Source organism: Plecotus auritus (genome assembly GCF_963455305.1).
Source record: "Plecotus auritus genome assembly, chromosome: 7".
NCBI lineage: Eukaryota > Metazoa > Chordata > Mammalia > Chiroptera > Vespertilionidae > Plecotus > Plecotus auritus.
In genome coordinates, this window is record NC_137774.1 from 68,932,350 (window position 1) to 68,957,094 (window position 24,745).

At 46.3% G+C, this 24,745-nt stretch overlaps 2 protein-coding genes and 1 pseudogene across 4 annotated transcripts in view; 1 reads left to right on the forward strand and 2 right to left on the reverse strand.

Moving 5' to 3' along the window:
• NPRL3 (NPR3 like, GATOR1 complex subunit) overlaps positions 1 to 14,443 on the reverse strand; it is a 38,298-nt gene extending 23,855 nt beyond the window's left edge. The window contains exons 1-5 of one of the 2 annotated variants that reach the window (XM_080681527.1): positions 14,309 to 14,443; positions 13,999 to 14,130; positions 9,795 to 9,864; positions 1,590 to 1,719; positions 235 to 309 (exon numbers count right to left, since the gene is read on the reverse strand). In XM_080681527.1, coding sequence (XP_080537653.1) covers positions 235 to 309; positions 1,590 to 1,719; positions 9,795 to 9,864; positions 13,999 to 14,116 — 393 coding nt within the window. In that variant the 5' untranslated portion in view covers positions 14,117 to 14,130; positions 14,309 to 14,443. Of the gene's footprint in view, positions 1 to 234; positions 310 to 1,589; positions 1,720 to 2,889; positions 2,939 to 9,794; positions 9,865 to 13,998; positions 14,131 to 14,308 lie in introns of those variants that run through there. The other variant, XM_080681526.1, reaches the window with a different exon arrangement.
• Positions 14,118 to 18,474, reverse strand: LOC308252669 (large ribosomal subunit protein uL6-like; annotated as a pseudogene). Its single transcript has 2 exons — positions 17,789 to 18,474; positions 14,118 to 14,130 (listed from the first exon to the last, which is right to left on the reverse strand). The product of its transcript is annotated as a large ribosomal subunit protein uL6-like (transcript).
• Positions 18,475 to 22,891: 4,417 nt separating this feature from the next.
• On the forward strand, positions 22,892 to 23,788 carry HBZ (hemoglobin subunit zeta; the record flags this gene model as incomplete). The annotated part of the gene is made up of 3 exons (XM_080681136.1): positions 22,892 to 22,986; positions 23,304 to 23,508; positions 23,660 to 23,788. 3 exons carry the CDS (start codon positions 22,892 to 22,894, stop codon positions 23,786 to 23,788), a joined length of 429 nt encoding a protein of 142 aa, XP_080537262.1.
• Positions 23,789 to 24,745: the final 957 nt, after the last annotated feature.

Sequence of the window (24,745 nt, forward strand, 5' to 3'; positions counted from 1 at the left end):
TGTTACAAAATGCCACCAAACCATATACTTTAAAATAGTTAAAATGGTAAATTTTATGTTACGTGTATTTTATTTTTTAAAAAGGAGAGGAAAACAGTAAGAGTAGACCAATGCCATGCCCACTGCAGGCTAAGCACTGAGTCAATGACACACTCACCAGAAATGAGCTGCTTTTATTCCCCTCACCCTCCTTCCTGATTTTCCCATGCTCTTCAGCCACTTATAAACACTCACCCTTAGTGCAAATACCACATTAAAAAGAATCATGGTGGGAGCTTCCCTCTTCGGGGATGGGTCTGTTTTGGAGACCTGTAAAAGACGCATAATTCTATTGAATGAGAGCCACCACTTCCCAAGAAGAGCTGTTTAGAGCTATTCTACTTTAAGCATGGGGAAAGGTTCCAAAATGTAGCAGAACCAAAAGAAAACAGAGCCCCATGGTCAGCACCTTTGCACGAGCTAGTGGTGACCACATGGACAGATGAGTCCCCACTGAGATAATAGGAAGGTCAGTGCTATGACCCAGCATGATGAGGCTGCCCCAGTCAATGGAAGTGGGCTGAAGTGCCCAGAGGAGACAAGATGGAGAGGGGCCCAAGCAGATACAGTGTTCTCTGCCCAGACATCCTCCCCACTGCCATCCCCCTCCCAGGGCGATTAAGAGAGAGGACAATGCTAGAGCCAGGAGAGACAGGGCTGCTGCACTGGCAGTCAGCCAACCAATCACAAACACCACGCTGATTTCAAGTGTAGCCACCAGGGGGCATAAGAGGCCAGGGCTCCAGCTCTCCCTGGGCTATCCCAACTAGCTCCTCACCATCCTGCCTGTCACTCTAGTTTTATAGGCCCAGGACTGCTAGCAGGCTGCCAAACCTCCCCTCCAGCACCCACAGGTCATAGTGAGGGATCTAATCCCTACCTGCAGGGGTTTCAATGAGGAGCGATGGTGCTGTCCCTGGGGCCAGGTGCACCCAGATGGTCTCATGTTTTAGCACCTCCAACCACCTCAGCTCTTTCCACCAGCTTGGTCATGGAGGATATTTGAAGACCACATCGCAGACCCTCATATTTCTGGATCATATAAATGGAGCTAAGTCTGATACTGTCATATCAAAATCCTTCAGAATCTGAATGCTGCTGTGGCTGATTCTGCCTGTGTGCAAAGGACTGACTGGCAGGTTCTGGTGTGCAAATTCCTTTGGGTCACAGTGCATTCTATCTTATTAAAACTCCAGTACTGTAACATTTCATTCATCAGAGAATGTATATAAAGGATTTAGCACAATAGTAAGAGCTAAATTAATAATAATATTGGCCATGAGATCACTTAACAAGGAAGAAGAAATGCTTGTACCACTTTACCAAAGCGAGGGGCAGGGACCGAAACTTGTGGGGGGCAAGGATGCCTGTCTCTTTCTCCGGGGGTCCCTCAGGATCGATGAAGTGCAGCTGATAGCAAACAGCTGTCAGGTCTGGCACACACTCGCTACCTTTACCAGAGCCAGTGGCAGTCACAGTTCCCTGAGGCCCAGGCCAGGATGGGCCATGCCTGCCCAGGGAGAGCCTTATATTCTCAGGGAGGCCCTTACCTGTCCCAGCGCATGCTGTAGGAGTGTCGGGTGCCCGACAAAACGCACGTTATCGATCTTCAGTTCGAATTTTTGGCCACACATTTCAGACTTGGTTGCCAAAATTGTTGCCAGAATGACATCTGAAAACCTTAAAATTAAAAAGAGGTAGAGTGGAAATAAATGAATAAAGTGTCACAGCCCCACACCAGCTGCCCTCAGGGGATAAGGATCTCAGTATATGGCAGCTTTGTGTGCAAAGTGGCTTGACCCCCACTGATGACCTGGAAGCTTCTATCAGTTGCCTTCTGAAGCAATCCCCAAGATTTGGGACATAAAATCACCAAAATTACAAGGTAAAAGGCATGAGAAGCATAGACTGAAGGCACATGCTGTCAATTTCTTGGCATGCTCTGAAATTCAGGAGAGAAACAGGTTGCAGTTTGCTTTTAAAGGTAAAGGGAGGAATAACAGCTGAAGCTGGCGCTGCCCTGAGGAGCTGCTCATTAAGGCTCACGGGTGGGGGTGGGGGGCTCTACCATCAGGTCCAGGTTTACCAGGCTGCACCTCTCAACTCCCAGGAACCCCCACCCCTCAGTGCTGTGTAAAGGGCAAGAGTACAGCACTAACTGCTAATTACCTTTCTCAGCATGGCTGCCCGACCCTTCCCTTATCCTGAACACTTACACCTTCCAGCTTTTGTTAGGGAAGAAACTTTAAAAGATGAGCAAGATACCCAGACCCACGGATGTGATATGGACACATGTTGCATAGAACTGGATACCACCGAGTAGGAATGGCTGTGGTGTGGGTGAGAGCAGATTTGGATATGAGTTCACCCCTTTGCCAGGTGCATCAGTACACTTATGTTTTCTTACTGGCAACCCAGTTCCTTCCTGCCCACAGGGATCCAGCAGATGAGGGAGAGTCACCACAGGAAGGAGAGTGCTGGGGGATGCTGTGCAGACTCTTATCTCAGAACCCAGGCTTAAGGGGGGCCTTCACTTTAGAAACACTGATGCACCATGTCTGAGCTGGAGCCAGAAGAGAGACAAGCCCTGTGCTCATTTCTCCACCGCAGAAAGCATTTCCAGCATCCACGTTGGGAGAGTGCACTGTGTTGGGGCAAGTGGCTCCAGCTCCCCCAGGGACATGCTCTGCCCCTGGGCACAGACCCCTAGAGCCCTGGAGGCCATCAAAGGTAGACACTCCAGCGTGCATCCTGGGCCTATGCTAAGGAGCTACAGTGAATCAGGCACCATACAAGATACTTTTCTCTTGGACGACCTCATTGAGGGGAGGGGAGCGACTACTACCATACCTCTCCATTTTCTGAAGAAAAAAGATGGTCTGCTACAAACTGCTGCTTCAGCTGAACTCTGAAATAAGAAATGACTCTGGATGAAAGGAACTAGGAAGGGGTTCATTTGCTCTGGGCTCCTTAAACATGGCAGGGCTCACTATCTAATGTAAGAGTGACGTGAGCCCTGGCCAGGTAGGTCAGTTGGTTAGAGCATCCTCCTGATACACCAGGGTTGCTGGTTCCATCCCCTGTCAGGGCTATACAAGAAGCAACCAATGAATGCATAAATAAGTGGACAATAAATCAATCTCTATCTCTCTCTCTAAAAATCAATAAAAAAAATTTTTAAGTACTTGGAGCCAGCCTGCAGCAAGAACCTTGCTGTTCAACCAGCACTCAAAATGCAAGACAAGCAGTTAGAGAACTCTTTCTAAGTCTCTCCCCCACAGGAGGGGAGCCTAGAACTGCTAAGGCCTTGGGGAGGGAGGGTGTCACACTGGTTTCCAGCCCTCCCCAGGACTGCCATGGTCCTCCAGGTGTCCTAGGTTGCTCTGTGGCCCACAAACAAACAAGATGCAGAGCGTTTGCCTCTTGTACTGTCAGGACTGCACTCAGCCCTTTTGACACCAAGGTTGTCAGAGAGGTTATCAGAGACCGTCTGGGAAATGTGGGACCCATAGCCTAAGTCCTTAGCTGCCTATTATGGGTCTCTTTCCAGGAATACTGCTCTCCGGAGTGATTAAACCAGAGATGGAATATCCCAGTGTCTTCCACCAGAGGTATTATATGCTTTCTTTAAAAACTCTAAATGGCTCACTCTGCCCTATAACTCCTGTCTGATGGTGAGAGAGGGCTCAGGGTGATAAACAAACACTTCTGCCCTAATGATTGATCCAGTGCCAACATTTCACATCCTATCTAAACAAATAGCTCCTCCAGTCTGCCACCGAGGGACAAAGATAAGGTATAGAAAACAACCTCCCACTATTCCAGAAAGTTCACTTTTTCCTGTGATATCCAAATACCTCCATTAAAAACCTCTGCTCTGTCATCAAGACCCACACATGAGCCTCTGCCTGGCCCTCAGCCACTAGTCCAGGAACCTAAGTTAGTTTGGCTATGGGCTGGGTCCTGAGATTCAGAGGCAAGCAGTGGTCTACTGAATATCTATAAATATCAAAATCCAAAAGCATCCTTCCAAGAGCCAAATAAAAAGTGCTTCCTCCCAAGACCAGAGAGGCCAGCATCTGCAGAAGGAGCCAACCAGAAAGCCATGTGCTGCTAAAGTTAAAAGCCACCCTGCCCGATATGGCCATTCAGGGAAGGCCCTCCGGGGCGGCCAGGGGGATGGTGCTTGTCTGAGCGAGTCTGGCCCACAGAGAAATCCACTCATCACTGCAATATTAACACTTACGATGAGAAAAAAAACACTTGAGTGGCTTTATACTTTATATAGTGTGTCTGCTGATATAATATACACAAAGGCATAGTTATATCATGAGATTTGGGGAGTAGGGGAATAACTGTTATAAATAGCAAATTGAAACAAAAACAAATAACATTATTTGTTTGTTGTTTCCAAAATTTACAAAAATCTTTTTCCCTTGTTTTGATGGTAAAAGGCCTAGTAAGTTATATTGCACACAATAAAATAGCTGTTACAAAACTAACATTCCTGGAATAACTTAGAAATTAAAAAAAAAAAATTTAGGAAGATGAACCAGCCCAGCTAGAAACCAGGCCAAGCAAGACCTTCCACTCCTTCTGAGACATTCAGGAGCAGGGCTTGATCTCTGGCTTGGTCAAAAACGGGGGGAGGGGCAGCATGGAAGGGAGCTTGACTCTGCACCCTCCGGTTATGGGGGCTCAAAGATGCTCCAATGCCCAGAGGGGATATCGTGTCAGGGGACAGGAGGGTCACACCTTATTCATGCCCTCCTGAAGAAGTGCCAGACGAGCTCCATGGGTGCATTTTGCTTCTAAAGTGCACACACAATAGCATCTAACCTCAAGCATTACATTTAACACCCAGCCCTTGGGAAAGAGGCCCCCACTAAACCCCTCTGAGAAATGAAGGCAAAGGGAATAATTAAGGATCTCGCTTGGGGCGGGGGGTGGGGGCAGTAAGTTAGGGAGACAAGAAACCCTGCTTCTGCTCACCTACTAGCCTCACAGGGCTACTGGTGCCTGCCTGGAGGAGGTCTGAGTGCAAGCCTGGTCCCAGAAGCCTCCCTGGTGCCAGCCAACCTTGCGTAGGCTTCTTGGGTAATGTGAAATAGGTAACTCCAAGTGGAGAAAGGGCAGGGGCCGTGGGGTCCGAGCGAGAGCCTGTGTGCCTCATTAGTCATTCTTCAACATTGAGGGAAATCAGGAGTTAAGCACAATTACAAGAAGAGAAGGTAGCAGAAATCAAGACAGAAAGACGGTGGAGAAGTCTTGGTCTTACCCTGCAACCAATTGCTCATCGGTTGGAGGACATGGCTCGCTGAAATGGGAATAGGACCATCAAGACCAAACAAAAACACATTGATTTTTAAAATCATGAAAAGTTATAGTTGTTTTTATTAAAACAGCATTAAAGTCTAGCAGAAGTACTACCATTAAGCATTAACTGTTGAGGTCAAGGCTATGAAACTTACCAGACAAGAAAGGATACAGACAACTCCCCAAGTTGAAGACTTACCACACAGTTTCCTCACTAACGCTCAAATTCGCTCAAGTAAACAGACTGGGCCAGAATGACGGTCAGTTTCCAGAACAAGAGCAAGGCCGGAAGACCTGGGTCAGAGCCCAGCACCACACACACTGGCTAGATGCCTATGCACACGCACTGAATCTGACAAACCACCTGCATAGCTGATCTCACTGAGTCTCTGCCCATGTGGCCCCTTCAGCAAGGCAGTCATGGCAGATCCGTATATACTTATGTTAGAAAATGTCTAAGACCTCTGCACTATCCAACCTGAGCTTTTTTAGAAAATACATTTAAAAGAGTTGAAATTCCTCTACACAGGTCTATATCATGCTGCTTTCCAAGACTGCTGGAAACAGAAAGTAGGCCTGAGCCCCACAGTGCAGACAGCATCAGCGGGGTGAGAGCCTGCCATGACGCCATGCCATGCCCACCAGGCTGCCCTGCTGGGACCGCTGCTCCCCACAGCTCTCACCGAGAAACACACAATGAAGAACACTTTTTTCAGCAGTTCCCAAACTTTAGCTCATTCATTTGTATAGTAGTAAAGGGGTAAGATGTTGTGTGGACTTTCTCAAGATCATCCAGAAAGTCAGAATCCAAAGAAGCTCAAGTACAACCCCTAGAACAGTGGTTCTCAACATAGGCGACCCTGCTAGCATAGGCGACCCTGCTAGCATAGGCGACCCTGCTAGCATAGGCGACCCTGCTAGCATAGGTTCGCGACCCACAGGTTGAGAACCACTGCTGTAGAGCCTAAGACCATCAGAAAACACAGATATTTACATTACGATTCATAACAGTAGCAAAATTACAGTTATGAAGTAGCAACAAAAATAATTTTATGGTTGGGGTCACCACAACATGAGGAACTGTATTAAAGGGTCGCGGCATTAGAAAGATTGAGAACCACTGCCCTAGAACTTTATCTCCTACACCTAGACAGGTCACAAAATCCCTTAACTTTCTGTCCTGGCTGTGTTTCTCACTGGTTAGAGAGTGTCGGCCTGCAGACCAAAGGGTCGTGGGTTCAATTCCCAGTCAAGGACACATACTAGTAACTCCGTTGCAGGTTTGATCCCCAGCCCCAGTTGGGGTGTATGCGGGAGGCAGCTGGTTGATCTATCTATCTATCGCTCTTTCTCTCTCCCCCCCTCCTCCCTCTCTTTCATTCTCTTTATAGAGATCAATGGAAAAATAACCTCAGGTGAGGATTAAATATATATATATCCCTTAACTTTCAAACGGGAAGAAGCACATGGGGATTCCAAGTGTCAGCAGTGTTCCATTTCCTTACTGGGGAGGGGGGTGACATGTAAAATGTTAAACTCCACAAGTATGTTTTATGGACCTGTGTCTGCCCCTCTGAGGGAGGCAGAGCCATCAGCAAGTGCTCACACCTAGATGCAGGTGTTCGCATGACATCTACTGGGAGGGAGAGGCATCTTAAGAAGAGGCTCACTGTCTAAGGTACATGCCCAGATCACATACTTTAGGACACAGAGTGAGAATCAGACCCGGAACCCTGAACCTGCACTTATCCCAGCATGCTGCCCTGCAGGAACATGCCGATGTGGATACCAGTGTAGACTCAGCTGGGCCAGGAAAAGGGAAGGGAGGTACCCAAGCTTGGGGACAACACTACTTATATACATTTCTGAGTATTGACCTAAAAACCAGCAAGAAGGGGCATCTTTCTCAATACATGCGCCACCCAAGCGAAGCTGAAAAGAGGCTCTGGTGGAGCCCGTGTGTGCCTGGTATGGAGGACTTGAACCTAGTATGCCAGTGAGCACTACAGCTCACCTGGCTGAGGTCCCCCTCCAGCACAGGGCATGACTGTGCCTAAAAGCTGGACCCACTGCTTCAAGAAAGGTAGCCAAGTCTGAGAAGGGCAGCAGTGCCCCCTGATTCCATGCCGCACAATGCCAATGGAGAGATAAAGGGTAGAGGCAGAAACCTGTCAAAGCTCTGGGATGATATCTAAAGTGAAATGATTCAGAGTGTTTTACAATGAAGTAACTCTTCCAAACCACCAGCATCTCTTTCTCTGAGGCAGCAACCAGAACAATGCTGGAAATATGGAGAGGAAGCCAGAAATAGCCATTCACGTCAGGAGGGACTGGGCCCACAACAGCCTTTCCAATGGACGCCATGCTTCCTCTCCTGATGGCTTTGTCCCTGACAGTGTGGGGTGATTAAACCAGAGATGGAATTAAGCAGGAGCTCCCTGGCTCCTAATACCCTACAATCAGGGACACTACAACTTTTCTAAACTTGAATTTCAAGACTTAGAGACAATAGACAATATCTATTTTCTTCTCTCCCTTCTAAATTCTAGTCAGATTTTTTAAACTAATTCTTATACCCTGAAACACATCATCTTGATGATTCGCATTATAAAACCAGCCTACTCTCTAAGCCAGTGTTGTCCAACAGAACCTTCTTCAGGGACAGAAATATTCTAAATCTATGCCATTCAATATAGTAGCCACTAGTCACATGCGGCCACTGAATATCTAAAATGTGGCAAGTGAAACTAAGGAAATAAATTTTCAATTTTATTTCATTTTAGTTCGTTTCAATTTAAATGGCCACACTGGCCAGTGACTTCAACCCTGGGCAGCACAGCTCTGCACTTTCACTTCTCTAAGGCAGGCCACCAGCACATTCACAAGTTACCCATGTGGCCTGTTCACATTGTTTCAATCTGGCAAGCTGACAAGCAGGAACATCTTGCTGGTTCCAGAAGAAAAGCACCTTTGAGAATGATAATCCAGGAAACCAAGAATGGTCTGATGACCTTCACTGCAGTGCTTCAGGAAGATGTCTGAGGTATGGCGGGGTTCTCCCAGCTGCCAGGGGCAGAGCAACGACTAGGCAGGCCTATGTGACAAAATAAAGCTGGGGCCCTAAGCGCATTAACCTGTATCTCTGAAAATATGGGGGCGGGGGGCGGATCATCAGATGCTATATAATGTGCTAACATTACCAAAAGTCATTACCTTATAGTGATTTTCTTATAAGCTCTGAAAATTAACTGCAGGAATTATGTGCTCCTGGCCCTCCTAAAAAATACCTCTACACACACCATTCCAAGAGCTCTGAGTCTTCATGTCCTGAGCAGAGCCTCACACCTATGGAGCTTAGAGGAAGAACATCAGGCAGCTGGCCAGCCCTGCTCTAAACTAGTCTGTGGCCCAGGAGAAGACAAAGCCACCCACCCAGTGTGCAGGGGCAGAAAGCTTTCTGGGTGCCTATAACAACTGTCTGTCCCAAGTTGCCACCTTTAAAGGACAAGACAAGCACTGGCCTCTATGTCAACCAGAAGGACCCACTGAATGTCCAACAACCTCCCACCTCCTCTTCCCCTCCTGCTGTTGCCTTTTCCAAAGCCTGCTCCCTTCAGAGACAGTCACTAGTCACACCAGAGGCCCCTGCCATCCTCATACACAAAAAATAAAAACCATATTCTTGGAACTGTACAACACTGTGGTAGCTGTGGTGCCTTGTCAGAGAACTGAGGGAAACTGTCCAGTTTGCATGTATAAGACCCAGTGTGGGGACCTCAGCTTTCCCATGGGACCGTGGAGGCTATATCCTTTAGCTCACAAAGACCCCAGCTATGTTTAGGGGAACCAGAACAGGCAACTTACAATCTTTCCTGCCTCATCTGGGTCTGTGTTACCACTTACTAAGCTTTAAAATGAACATAAGAAGGCATAAGTGGTCATTTCTCCTGTTGCATGATAGTCCTTCCCACAGAGAACAAGGGGGCACATACAAGAAGAAACAAGACCCGCTTTCACCTGTGCCCTAAAAGACCAAGGGTCAAATCAGCCCCAACTCTCTGCCCATATCACCATCTGGACACTCTGCACTGCACCCAAGCACCTACATTTGACCTCTGGGCTGTGCCTGAGGAACAAGGTCTGAGGACAGCACGGGGTGTGATTTCCTCCAAGTTCCCCTCACAGGAGATAAATGACTTACAGAAACATGGCCTCATCTCATCTCCAACCTGCTTTACAGCTGGAACATGTGACCAAATTATGCAGCAAGCCAGAGATTGGCAAATCAGTACCTTGCTCCATGCTACCCAAAACACCCACCAAATGGGAAAAAAGAACACCCGGTTTCTCAGGGGAAACACAGGTCAACAGCAGGTGGGGCTTTGCACAGGCTTTGGGGCAGGACTAGCTCCACCATACAGTGACTTCAAAGCCCTTACCTGGAGTCACCGTCCTGGTCCTCGGCATGATCTCCAGTGTTGTTGACAGCATATCTGCTACGAGGCTTATCTGAGTGAGGGCAAAAAGGAGACAATGGCTAATAAACCAGGACCCATCCACAGACAGGAGGATTGTGGAGCCAGTAAAAGTGATGGTTTCTAAAATGTGGTACATAGCCTGGCCGGTGTGGCTCAGTGGTTGAGCATTAACCTATGAACCAGGAGGTCACAGTTGGATTCCTAGTCAGGGCATATGCTCGGGTTGCAGGCTCAGTCCCCAGTGTGGACTCTGCAGGAAGCAGCTAATCAATGATTTTCTCTCATCACTGATGTTTCTATCTTTCTCCCTCTCCCTTCCTCTCTCTGAAATCAATAAAAATAAAATGTGGTACATACGCACAATAGAATACTCATCACCCATAAAAAGAAATGAAGTTCTGGCACATGTACAACGTGGATGAACTTTAAAACATTATGCTAAGAAAAAGAAACCAGACACAAATATTGCACTTACATAAAATATCTACAATAGGTAAATTCATAGAGACAGAAAGTAGATTAGCGGTTACCAGAGGCTGAGGGCAGGGGAAATGTGGAGTCATTGTTTGGTTACAAGTTTCAGTCTGGGGTAAGGAAAATTTTTTGAGATAGTGGTGATACTGGTTATACAATATGGTGATTTAATTATGGTGAATGTGATTAATGCCACTGAACTGTATACTTAAAAATGGTTAAAATGGCAAATTTTATATTATATATTTTTTACCATAATAAAAATTTTTTCAGAAAATATGGTTTTCAAGAAGTTATGATAACTTAGGAAATGCTTTTGCTACTATTAAGACAGAAAAAAGAGCCCTGGCCAGTTTGGCCCAGTGGATGGAGAGTCGGCCTGCGGACTGAGGGGTCCCATGTTTGATTCTGGCCAAAGGCACATGCCTGGGTTGCAGACTCAATCCCCAGTGGGGGGCGTGCAGGAGGCAGCCAATCAATTATTCTCTCTCATCATTGATGTTTCTATCTCTCTCTCCCTCTCCCTTCCTCTCTGAAATCAATAAAGAAATATATATTTTTTAAAAAGACAGAAAAAAGTTAAGTATAAATATATTACACACAGATACACATATATCCTTTCACTATATGATGTCAACTAGCTTGGAAAAAGCACAAGCAAAAGAATTTTTAGCTCTTGGCCTTAGCGCCATCTTCTTAGAAACCTCTGTGCCATGACAGCCATGTGGAGGAAGAAGGGGATGCACAGGCTGAAGCGCAAAAGAAGAAAGACGAGGCAGAGGTCCAAGTACACCGCAAGCCTGTGCACCCGTGAAAGCCACAGGAGCAGAAATAAGGGCAGCCAGAGGCCAGGCACACCGGTACAAGCTGTGGGACTGCATGCCTGCTGTCTAGCACTTCTCAATGGGATCTAGAACATACATACATGCCATCTGAATGCCGTGACCGCCTTTTAAGAGACCCACCCTACTCTTACAAAAACAGTCCCTTCTGGATCTTTGCCCTAGACCTGTGACATTCTGGACTGGTTCTGTTCTCAGGTGTGGCTGAATGTAACATGTACAATACATCAACTCTTCTGTCTTAGCTGAAGAAAAAAAATTTTTTTTGAAGTCCATATACTGCCGTAGCTGGTGTTGCTCAGTGGTTAGAGTGTTGACCCTTGCACCAAAGGGTCGCAGGTTCTATTCCCAGTCAAAGGCATGTACCTTGATTGTGGGTTCACTCCCCACTACCTGCGGGAAGAAACCAGTCAATGTTTTCCCCTCTCTCTCCCTCTCTTTCTCTCTGTCTCTATCCCCCGCTTCCCCTCTCCCCAAGTCCCTTCCACTCTCTCTGAAAAGCAATGGGAAAAATATCCTCTGGTGAGGATTAACAAAACAAAAAAGTTCAGCCTGCCCTACATGGCTCAGTGGTTGAGTGTCGACCTATGAACCAGGAGGTCACAGTTTGATTACTTGTCAGGGCACATGCCTGGTTTTCGGGCTCAGTCCCCAGTGGAGATGTGCAGGAGGCAGCCAATCAATGACTCTCTCTCATCACTGATGTTTCTATTTCTCTCTCCCCGTCCCTTCCTCTCCGAAATCAATATAAAATTGAATAATAATAATAATAATAATAATACTGTAATTACTATGCATGGTGCTAGGAGAGTATTAGACTTATCAGGTGCTCAGTTAATAAATTATATAAATGTCTAACCATTATGCTGTATACCTGAAACTAATATAAAATAATATTGAATATCAACTGTAATGGACAAATAAAAAAAGAAGATGAAAAAAATAAATATGCTCATTATCCCTTAGATTTAACCATCCTACTTCTGGGAATTTATCCTATATCCAGCAAAATGATAATATATACAGAAAGGACATTCACACTGGTTATAGTAGCAAAAGATTGGAAACAACTTAAATGCCCATCAACAGAGGACTGGATAAATAAATCACAGTATGCTCATCCCATGATTCTAATCATAATTCTGAAACTATATCAAGATGGAAAATGAAAACAACACACACAGAACAGTGCGCAGTATGCCCGTTCACTTGTGCTTAGAAAAAGTAAAATAATATATGCATATGCTTGTATTTACACAGGAAATTCTGGAAATATGCACAGGAAAATGGTAACAGCAGCTGCCCCTACAAAGGGAAATGGGTGTCTTGCGGCAAGGGGGTGGGGGTGGGGGGTGGGGATCAATCAATGGTGGTAAAGAACATTCTTTTCATAACCTAAATCCCTTTGAACCTTTAAAACTTTGTACCGTATTAACAAATTTTAAAACAGAATATAAATTACAAACTGAGCATTCATGATAATGAACAGCTACAAGTGACCTAAATGTCCATCCACAGCAGCTGCATGCTACAACTAAGAGCGGGGTGATCTCTGTTTACTAAGTCATAAAGTACTCCAAGGCTGTTCAATGGAAGAGACACTGCAGATCAATACACTTATGTGAAGGGAGGGAAAAAATCCTGAAATAATACACTATTTTCCTATGGATACACAGTTGGTATCTATGTACTGGAAGGACAATGACTAAAATGGTAAGCAGTTATGCCTGCAATGAGGGAGCAGACCTGGGGTTAGGTAGTCAAAGAAAACTTCAGGTGGATCTGTAATTTCCTATTATTTCCAAACTGAACACATTTATGTCAAAAAAAAAACAAAAACAAAAACAAAAAACACAACAATAAATGCAACTACTTTAAAATGGAGCTGGAGCTGCCATCCCAAAACTGCCTGTAATGTCTTATGCCTCAAATCTTTGAAATGTTAAAACTGGACAAAATAACCTTTGGACTGAGCTTCAGCAACCTGTGCCCACAAAGAACTGACTATAAAGATACAAGAAAGCAGCCCTAGCCTGTTTGGCTCAGTGGATAGAGGTCAGGGTCCCGGATTTGATTCCAAAAAGGGCACACACCTTGGCTGCAAGTCCCCGGGGCCCTGGTCGGGGGTGCATGCAGGAGGCAACCGATTGATGTGTCTCTCTCACATCGATGTTTCTCTCTGTCTCTCCCTCTCCCTCCCACTCCCTCTAAAAATCAACGAAAAATATCCTCGGGTGAGGATTAACTATATATATATATATATATATATATATATATATATATATATATATATATATGCAAATACTATACCTAACTTATGACTATCAGACTGAAAATTAAAAACTGCTCAGAATTGACTTTACTATGTTACCTGACCAATAGAAATAAATGCCCTCCTTCTATTGTTATGTTTCCCTTCCTTTTTTCATAACTACCCAATGCCTTTGTCTCTCAATCAGAACACTATTTGGAGCATCCCAAATAGCTATTCTTATTGCCCTCAAGGAAATGCTTGTTGCCTCTAATTCTAGCCTTTTGTTTTTAGGTTAACATATATAGTGCTCACATATTTTTTGAAAAGGCTGCAGACATGGATGAAATGTTAGCAATAGAAGCTTTTGGCTATTGAATTATGATTTTTCTCCTGTTTCTTTTTATTTGTCTACACTCACTTTCCAAACAGTACTCTATAAAGAGTAGGCAGTAACTGTATCATCAGGAAAAAATAAATAAAGGACTTGAATTTTAACGTGCGAGGCGGTGAGGGAAGGGGCCCTGCAGCTGGTTGCTCTGGTCCAGCAGCCAGGCGCGTGCCCGGAACGCCAGGCCCGCTCCCGGCGCTCACTTACTTGTCTGGGATGCTGGGTGCTCCTGGCTTCTCTGGAAGGGGTACCTGAACAGCAGTTTATTGCCCCTGCTCCCCGAGCTCACCAGAATCACGCTGATGGGGCTGGTGTTGTCCCCCATTCTACCGTGGGGCCCTGAGGGCGGGGGGGGGGAGGGTTAGGGAGGGGGGAGGCTTAGGAAGACTTGCCGAGGGCTGGGGCGGGCCCGAGGAGGACTGGACGGGCGTGCGATGTTGGGAAGCTCTAAGAAGGCCTGGAACCCGGGAAGTAGGGAGGGGCCTGAGGAAGACACGACAGGGCGGGGGAAGGGGACCTGACAAGGACGCCACCAAGGCCACGGAAGCCCGGCGCGGAGAGCCAGAGCAACGGAGCCAGCGCCACGTAGCGCGTTCCGCGAGGCTCGTGAGATTTCCACCCCAGAGCCAGGCGAAATTGCAGTGGGTGCCAGCCCGCGGGCCGGGGGGTTTGCGCAGGCGCGAGCGGCCGTGTGCGCAGGCGCGGTCTCTCTCTGGGAAGCTACGCATGCGCGTGGACCGACCTCCTTCCTGCTGCGGTGAAGGGAACCGCCCACCTGTGTGAATAAGAAACTGAAGCCAGATCAGCTCTTGGGTTCAAGGCCGCTGTCCCCAATGATTTATTTCTCATTATAAAAGTAATACTTGCTTTGGGCAAAAAAGTTAAATTTACAAATATAAAATACTAACCTAAAAAAGTTTTTTTTAAATAAATCTTTATTGTTCAGATTATTACAGGTGTTCCTCTTTTTGTCCCCCCATAGCTTCCCTCCACCTGATTCCCCACCCCACCCCATGCCCTTACCCCCGCCACTGTCTTCATCCATAGGTGTAAGATTTTTGTCCAATCTCTTCCCACACCCCTCATACCCCCTGCCCCCTGAGAATCATCAGTCCACTCCCTTTCTGTGTCCCTGATTCTATTATATTCACTAGTCCATTCTGTTCTTCAGATTTTTTATTCACTTGATTTTTAGATTCACTTGTTGGTAGGTATGTATTTGATGTCATTTTGTTGTTCATAATTTTTATCTTTACCTTTTTCTTCTTCTTCCTCTTCTTAAAGAATACCCTTCAGCATTTCATGTAATCCTGGTTTGGTGGTGATGAACTCCTTTAGCTTTTTCTTATCTGTGAAGCTCTTTATCTGACCTTCCATTCTGAATGATAGCTTTGCTGGGTAGAGTAATCTTGGGTGTAAGTTCTTGCTGTTCATCACTTTGAATATTTCTTGCCACTCCCGTCTGGCCTGCATAGTTTCTGTTGAGAAATCAGCTGACAATCGTATGGGTGCTCCCTTGTAGGTAACTAACCGTTTTTCTCTTGCTGCTTTCAAGATTCTCTCTTTGTCTTTTGCCCTTGGCATTTTAACTATGATGTGTCTTGGTGTGGTCCTCTTTGGATTCCTTTTGTTTGGGGTTCTGTGCGCTTCCTGAACTTGTAAGTCTATTTCTTTCACCAGGTAGGGAAAGTTTTCTGTCATTATTTCTTCTAATAGGTTTTCAATATTTTGCTCTCTCTCTTCTTCTGGCACCCCAAAAATTTGGATGTTGGTACGCTTAAAATTGTCCCAGAGGCTCCTTACATTATCTTCATATTTTTGGATTCTTTTTTCTTTTTGTTTTTCTGATTGGGTGTTTTTTGTTTTCTTATATTTCAGATCTTTGGTTTGATTCTTGGGGTATGTTGATCTACAGTTGAGTTTCTGTATATTCTTTATTTCAGACAGTGTATGCTTAATTTCTGACTGGTCCTTTTCCATTTTTTTGGCATTCTCATTAAGGTCCTTGAAGGTCTCACTAAGCTCCTCAGAGGTCTCATCAAGTTTCTCGGCGGTTTTTAGAAGATTCTTGAGTAACCTTATAAATGTGGTTCTGAACTCTATGTCGTCCAGTAGTTTGCTTTCCTCCATTTCTTTCATTCGTGACATGTTTCTTTGTCTTTGCATTTTGCTGCTTCCCTGTGTTGATGGAGTGGCTTTGTGTGGTAGGTGACCTATAGGGGCCAGTAGCTCAGCCTCCCCAATCACCTGAGGTGGACGCCTTTGGTACACCCCTTTGTGGGCTGAGTGCAAAGTCTTGGTGTAGTTAAGCCTTGATTGCTGTTGGTACACTGGGAGGAATTGACCTCCAGGCCAATTGGCTGTGAGGACCCGCTGTGTCTATAATGGAAGAACTGCTGCGCTGGAGACATGCTTATGGTGCAGGACTTGTTTCAGTGGGGCTTTGGTGCTCACTGAGTCTGCCTCTTGAATGTGTCACTTATGGATGTGAGGAGTTGAAATCTGGTGTCTCACACTGACCACTAGGTACACTGGCTTCTGGATCTCCAATGGGGTGCAGGTCAGCTACTGTCTGAGGCCACCCAGCAGGAGCTATAGCGAGAACTACAGTTTTCTCCTCTTTGCTTGGGGTTTGGAGGTTTTGGAGCTGTCTGATCTGGGCTGCAAGTTTGCTAGGTTAAGCTGCGATAGGGCAGGCCATTCATATGCTAAAGCTGCTGTTTGGGGCTTGGGTGGGTTTGTAGATTGTGCGGGGTGGGGTCTCAGGGCGTCACTAGGCTAGGGTGTGGCAAACAGCAATGGCTGCCACGTGTCCCGCACCCCAATGCAGTAAACAATTATTCCTGCGGGCAGCCCTGCAAGCAAGCCTCCCTCACTTTCCGACCCGATAGCAGACAGTCCAGCTTCTCCCCGTAGGAGTTTGGGTCCCCAGTGTCTCCCCAGAAACTGGAGTTCGGAGTAATCGGGAGCTTGTCTCCCTTCAGGTTGAAAAAAGCAGCACTCCCAGTTGCCCGTCGCCAGCCTGATACGCACGCCTCCGTACCTCAGCTTTTCAGCGCTTGTGCACCTCTCAATGCTGTTTTCTCTTTCCTTCTAGTTGTAGAACTTCCACTCAGCCAGCTTTCCCGTGTTTCTGGGTGATAGACGTTTTGTCTTTTAGTTGTAGTTTTGAAATTGTTGTGTGAGGCAGCAGTTTAGGTGTTTACCTACGCCTCCATCTTGGATCCTCTCTCCTAAAAAAGTTTTTAAAAAATCATGTCAATGGATCACAGACCTAAACGTAAGAGCTAACACTATAAACTTCTTACAGAAAAGCATATGGGTAAATATTCGTGATCTTGGACTGGGCAATAATTACTTAGATATGACACCAAATGCACAAGCAACTACAGAAAAGCTTAATTGGACTTAATCAAATTAAACACTTTTGTGCTTCAAAAGACACCACCAAGAAAGTAAAAAAAGCAGAATAGAAAAAATATTTATAATTCATGTATCTGATGAGGGAATTGTGTCCAGATTAATTTTTTTTAACTCTTACAACTAAACAATAAAAAGACAACTAACCAATTGAAAATATGAAAAAGAATTGATTGCTATTTCTCCAAAGAATAGAGACAAAATGCCAATAAGCACCTGAAAAGATACTCAACGTCATTCTCATTAGGATAATGTAAATCAAAACCAACTGCACACTTTATTTCTCTCCAAATCAATACATGGCTTTTATTTTATTTTAAAATATCACAAGTAAGCCCTGGCTGGTGTGCTTTGGCCCGTGCACCAAATGGTCTCAGGTTGGATTCCCAGTCAAGGACACGTAGTACGTAAGTTGGTTGCAGGTTTGATCCCCATCCCAGGTCAGGGCTCATGGGGGAGACAACCAATCAATGTGTCTCTCTCACTTTGATGTTTCTCTCTCTCCCTCTTCCTCTCCCTTCCTCCCTTCCACTCTCGCTAAAAATCAATAGAAAAAATATCCTCCATGAGTATTAACAAAAGCATCATCTGGCATCTTGCTGTTCCTGTAGCTGGACAACTTAGATCGCATTCATCAGCCTGCTGAACTGTTCCTTTTTCAGAAACATTGATGCCATCTAAAATTTTTCTGATATCCTTGTTTTTAACTGTTGTGGCTTGCTGAATCAAAGCAGCTGAATTTGGTACAAGTTCAATGTCATTTCCTTCAAGAATTAACTCATCTTAAAAAAAATAACTCATCTATCTGGATTTGAGATACTAAACGAGCAACACCTGACCTCATCCGAACCTTGTATTTTTCACCCAAGAAATTTCTGATTTCAATAAAAGAATCATTCTCCTGAATAACAGCAGTGATGGAGAAGTGAGTACACAGACCTCATTCTATAACAGAAGCTCAGTGTAACACCTTGATCATGTTCTGTACGTGACTGCAGGTAGTGTGAATGGTAGCCAGTTCCCTTCTATTTCCCCACCATTTATCAACATGGAGCCACTTCTTTTTCTTTCCGGGGAGACTGAGCTCTATACCGATGTGACTGAAGTCCCTCCACAGGGTGCCTGTGAAGCCCTGCACAATCACTATGCGTCCCTGCAGGGGGACGCCCACATTTTCTGGGATGTCGACAGTCTGCTGAGAATGGTCTTCATCCTTGCAGTAGATGTGACAAAAAATACAAAAACAAAAAAATTGAATCGCATACTTTAAATGGGTGCAAATTATATCTTGCAAATTATATCTCAATACAGCTGTTTTTAAAATCACCCCATGCACCCCATCCAAGTCTTCCCCAGGAGGTAACTGTAGTTAACCGTCTACTGTGGCTGTTTCCAAATCTTTCTCAAGCATTTCAAATGCATGAGGGTGTAATCACTTGACTAAGGGATTGCTGAAGCAACCTCTTGCATTGAAGCTGACACAAACATGTATTTTGCAAGGCAGATTTATGGCTTGAATCTCCCAGGGTGAAGGGTACAGGCATTTGAAATGCCTCAGACATTACCAACCAACTCATTGCCCTACACAAGGCTGCATAGCATTGACTTAATTTTTTTCCCAAAATTCCCAAAAAGGAAAATGGTGTATTATTCTATGTTGCATTTCTTTTTTTTAATATATTTTTATTGATTTCAGAGAAGAAGGAAGAGCGAGATAGAAACATCAATGATGAGAGAGAATCATTGATCGGCTGCCTCCTGCATGCCCCACAATGGGGATCGAGTCCACAACCTGGGAATGTGCCCTGACCGGAAATTGAACTGTGACCTCCTGGTTCATAGGTCAGTGCTCAACCACTGAGCCACGCTGGCCAAGTGTTGTTGCATTTTTTTAATTATTACTGAGATGGAGAACTGTATCACTTGATTATTTGCCAGTATCTCCGAAATGCCTTCTTTTTTTCCTTATGGGTTATTTATTCTTCTTTAATGGTTTGGACGTGTTATCTTCATGTTACAGATTCTGCAAGCCTTTTTCCCAGTCTATTTTGACATTATGTATAATCAATAGTTTTCTGAGTTCTCACACAGTTCCCAGAAGTGTTTCTGGAATGGAAATGAGGGCACAGAAGGAAGAGGTGAGTCTGGGAGAGCTGGACCAATGGGAAAGGGAGAGCCCACTGTCTGGAGAGATGGCCAGCTGTGGTAATGGAGGTATCTCCACAAGGGCACCAGGAATCTGCACATGCCTAGACATAAAGGACCAGGCCTCTAGCTCCAGCCTCCTTCCTCCAACTTTCCTGGACCATGCTGCTAGCCCATCAAACAGTCCCAGGGCCCCCAAACCTGGAGGAGCAGGGCTGGTGTCCAGGGACTCAGGGAGGCTATCTCTGAGCTGGGAGAAGGCCCAGAATTGGAGGAATCCACCATTCCCCAATTACCCCTCTGGAACCACTTCCTGCTAGCTTCTTTCACAATAGCATTCACTGTTTGTTTTTCTGGCTACATGGTTAATATCTTTTCATCATAGCATGCATTGGAATCCATGAGAGATGAAAGATCACCAGGATGCCAGCACACAGGGGCTCGGATACATTGCTTCCCAGGCTGCCCTCACAGGACTCAGGTGCAGGAATGTCCAGGCTGTACTGAGCAAGCAGAGGTCTGACTCCCACGCCACCCTCACCAGCAGCATCTCAGTGTCAACATTTGTTGACTTCATTGGGCTGTTACAGAAATCAGAACTCCTGTCACTCCCTGTTCAGTCCAGGCTGGTGCTGGCAGCCAGAGGGACTCTAAGGTGGGCTGGCCATGCTTTAGGCCTCAGTTTCCCCACCAGTAAAAGAGCTGGGAGCAAATGGTCTGTACGTGTGGTCTTTTTTTTTTTTAACTTTTATTAAATTGATTAGGGTGGCATTGGTCGACATGATCATATAAACTTCAGGTGTAGGTTTATATCTTGCAATATATATTGTACTGTGTAGGTTTATATCTTGCAATATATATTGTACAGGTGTAGGTTTATATCTTACAATATATATTGTACTGTGTGTCCACCACCCAAAGTCAAATCTTCTCCTGTCACCACATATTAGGTCCTCTTTCTCCCCCCACCCCCTGTAGGTGCAGTTTTAGCTTGAGGCCCTCACACTGTCCCCTGGACAACCATGTACCCAGGGCCAACCTCCTCTCACTACAAGGTACGTCCTCAAACTCTTCCCTGTGAACACCCGCAACTCTAAATCCTCATTTTAAATTTAAGTAACTCTTTTGTAACCTACTTTTTTGAAGGTAAATTGATTCTTGGAATCCTAAACTCCTGACTTTTCCTCCCAGCTTAGGTCCCCTAGGCAGGGCCAGGCCTTATCAGTCCTGCCACTCAGTCTGGGCCTGATAGAGCTACCACTGTCTGTCAGAGGGCCAGGCAGGGCTCAAAGACCCTATCTTGGACCCACTTCCACACCTCCACCTTCTCTGGTGCAATGTTCCTGCCCAGGAGAGATCACTCACCAACAATAGCAACTACAATAATCTTGAATTCACAGTGCCATTATCCCTCCTAACAGTGAGGTGGAGGCTGTTCTAAACCCCCACCTGAGAGGTTAACATAGTGAAACTGGGACTCACAATGTTAATTAGCCTGCCCAGAGTCACCTAGGGGTCGCTTTCAAGGGAGGGTCTCCACGGAGGGCCTTTCTGAGCTCAGCTCCAGCTACAAAAGTTCTGGGGCTTTGAATTCTGTTCAGAGACCAGTAGGTCTCAGTGTCCTGGAGCTCAGACTTGGGCTCCTTGTGTCACAGGAAACCAAGGCCCAGAGACAGAACAGACTTGCCCAACCTCCAAAGGGCCAGCAGCCTGGCCCACAGCAAACCTAGGTCTCCTCTCCCATTAAGGAGTGGTTCCCTCCTCCACTGAAACTTGAACATGTTTCATAACTTTCCCAAGCCTCCATCTCCTGATCTTAAAACATGTCATGGTAATAACATAAAACTTCTCTCACAGAGAGCGTTAAGGGTCAAATACCCAACATGAAGAGTGTTTGGTGCCATGCCCAGGACTTAGAAGGCACTTGATAAATGTCAGCTAAAACCAGGCAGCAGACCTTACCTCAACCACACAAAATCAGTCCAAGGTGGACTGTCACCCAATCAAATGCCAAACAGTAGAGTTCTTAGAATGGTAATATAGACAGTTCTCTACAACTCAGCATTTGGCACAGTTTTGGTTTTTTTTTTTATGAGGTAAAACCTGCCCGTTCAGCGTGGCTCAGTGGTTGATCGGCGACCTATGAACCAGGAGGTCCTGGTTCAATTCCCTGTCAGGGCACAAGTCCAGGTTGGGGCTCGATCCCCAGTAGGGGATGTTCAGGAGGCAGCCAATCAATGATTCTCTCTCATCATTGATTTTTCTCTCTCTCTCTCTCCTTATCCCTTTCTCTCTGAAATCAATAAAAATATATTTTTTAAAAAAGAATCAACTAGTGAATGCATAAATAAGTGGGACAGCAAATTGATGTTTCTCTCCCTTCCTCTCTTTCTACCTAAAATCAATTTTAAAAATTATAAACTTCCATTCAACAAAACCAGCATTAAGACAGTGGAGACAAACCACAGACTTGGGGGAGATATGACACATCAAACTGACAAAGAACTTTATGCAGAGTGAGATTGCAAAGGGGTGGCAGGTGGGAGTTTTTTTGAGTGATGGAGCCAGTGATTTTGGTGGTAGTGACACAACTCTACACACATGTCAAAATTCACAGAGCAGTACACTAAAAAGTCAATTTCATTGTATGTGAACATTAAAAGGAATATTTGCCTCACTGTTAAAATGATGATAGGGTGAGCAATATTGCATTTCTGCCCAGCCAGCATGGCTCAATGCTTGAGCACTGACCTATGAACAAGGAGGTCATGATTTGATTCCTGGTCAGAGCACATGCCCAGGTTGCAGGCTCGATCCCCAGTGTGGGGCATGAATGAAGCAGCCAATCAATGATTCTCTCTCATCATTGATGTTTCTACCTTTCCATCTCCCTTCCTCTCTGAAGTCAATAAAAATAGTGCAATCCCTAATAGCAGATGATATTAGGATAATTCTCTTTTATTGACCTAGCTTTTCAGGAGACACACCCAGTCAGTACATCTTTCCTCAGTGCTGGGAGGGTAAAATCATTGCTTTCTCAGAGGAAACCCAAGAATCACAGAGTCAAGGGGGAGGGAGCTGGCATGTGGCCAGGGTATCTAGCCACAGGATCCTTCCCAGGAGCCATGCAGGCAGCACGGGGCATGTGCCAGCCCCAGGAAGGTGTGTTTTGAGCCCTGCTCCTCTGGTCTCCCTCATTTTTTAAGTCTGCAATGGACAAGAACAATGCAGAGCTGGGCTGCAAATGCAGGCATGACCTCCTGGGTTGGTTGGGCCCCTATCTCTGCTGGACTCTGGTCAGGCTGTGGCCAACGCCCCCTCTGAAACCCAGGAAGGATGGCAGGGGTGATAACCCCTCACCCCACCTGTCCCACCAGGCTCTGACTGCCCATTGTCACTGGATCTGATAAGAGACCCCACCCCAAGCCCCCACAGCCTGGCCCCCACCTGGGCTCTGTGTATATAAGTGGACCCTGGGGGCTGAGCACCACAAAGGCCAGTCCTGAACATGCCCAGCTCCAGCTCCTACACCACCATGTCTCTGACCAGGGCCGAGAGGACCATCATCATGTCCATGTGGGGCAAGATCTCTGCACAGGCAGATACCATCGGTACCGAGACCCTGGAGAGGTGAGTGCCAGATAGGCCGGGATGGGGCCAGGTAGGTGACAATGTGAGGTTAATGAGGACAGGGGACAGTGGGGAGGGAACAGTGGGGAGGAGAAAGAGAGGAAGGATCAGTGAGTTTGAGTAGAGGCAAGTGGATGGGGAGGGAGCTGAGGACTGTGTTTCTCAATAGGACCCAGCACACAGGTCTCCACAAACATCTGCTGAATGAATGAATGAATGACAGAGATGGGCCAGTGAGGATGAGATAGTGCAGTTTTACACCCAAGGCAAGGGTCCTACTGGCCTCACCATAGTCCTGCTCTCCTCCCACCCCGCAGGCTCTTCACCAGCTACCCCCAGACCAAGACCTACTTCCCACACTTCGACCTGCACCCTGGCTCTGGGCACCTGCGCTCCCACGGCTCCAAGGTGGTGGCCGCAGTGGGCGACGCGGTCAAGAACATTGACAACATCGCCAGCGCCCTGTCCAAACTGAGTGAGCTGCACGCCTACATTCTGCGCGTGGACCCTGTCAACTTCAAGGTGAGCGTGGGGACAAGGGTCCTGGCTGGTCAGGACAGAGGCCAGGCTAGGATGCGAGGAGGGCAGGGTCTCTGTGAGACAGGTTCCGTTCCCCCACCCGAAGAACCCCAGCCCCCCTCCAGCCCCGCGCTGAGCAGCCCCCACCCCCCAGCTCCTGTCCCACTGTCTGCTGGTCACGGTGGCCTCGCACTTCCCCACGGACTTCACGGCCGAAGCCCACGCCGCCTGGGACAAGTTCCTGTCCGTTGTGTCCAGCGTCCTGACAGAGAAATACCGCTGAGCGCAGCCGAGGGACTCCAGAAGGCAGGCTGCGACCCCTCCACTGCTCTATGGGGCTTCCCTCATCCCCCTCCTTCTGGGTGACCCACCAATAAAGGAATGAACCTACTCATCGCCTCTGTGGTCACTGGGGCCCCTGAGGGAAGGAGGGCGGTGGAGGGGGAAGGGTGGACCTCAGGGTCGCCTGGGGGCTGCAGAAATCCTTTGCACTGAACCCAGGGTCTCTCAGAGGGCAAAAGTCAGCACCCTAAGAATGAAGGGCACTTGAGATTCGGGCGGGTGGCAGAAAGGGCACCTCAATATTTACTTCTGGGTCAGAACCAGAGCCCACCTGGCCCCTATGTCTCTCCCCGGGGCCCACCGTGTTACCCTTTCCTCTTCCTCTGGAATTTTTACTACTTCCTCACTTAAGAACCAGGAAGAAGGGAGCAATGAAGGTGTTCATTTATTCATTCACTCATTCATTCACCACCCTTTCATTCGCTGGCCCATTGCTTCTTCCATAAACAAACATTTATTGGCATCTAAGATGCCCAAGCATTTTTCTAGACCAGCAATTTTCAACCCGTGTGCTGCAACAGTTTTTTTTTAAATATATTTTATTGATTTTTTACAGAGAGGAAGGGAGAGGGATATAGAGTTAGAAACATCGATCAGCTGCCTCCTGCACACTCCCTACTGGGGATGTGCCGGCAACCAAGGTACATGCCCTTGACCAGAATCAAAACTGGGACCCTTGAGTCCTCAGGCCGAAGCTCTATCCACTGATCCAAACCGGTCAGGGCCGCAACAGCTTTTAACACATGCAATACCTATTTAGTCAGGGACACTGACCTCTTTTCCCTTAAATTGTCAAATTTAAAAATGACAACAGCCAACACAACAATAGCCATCCAGTGTGAATGAATAAAAATTATACCTTCTTTTTGTCAGATCAGCAAAAAATATATTTTTTGGT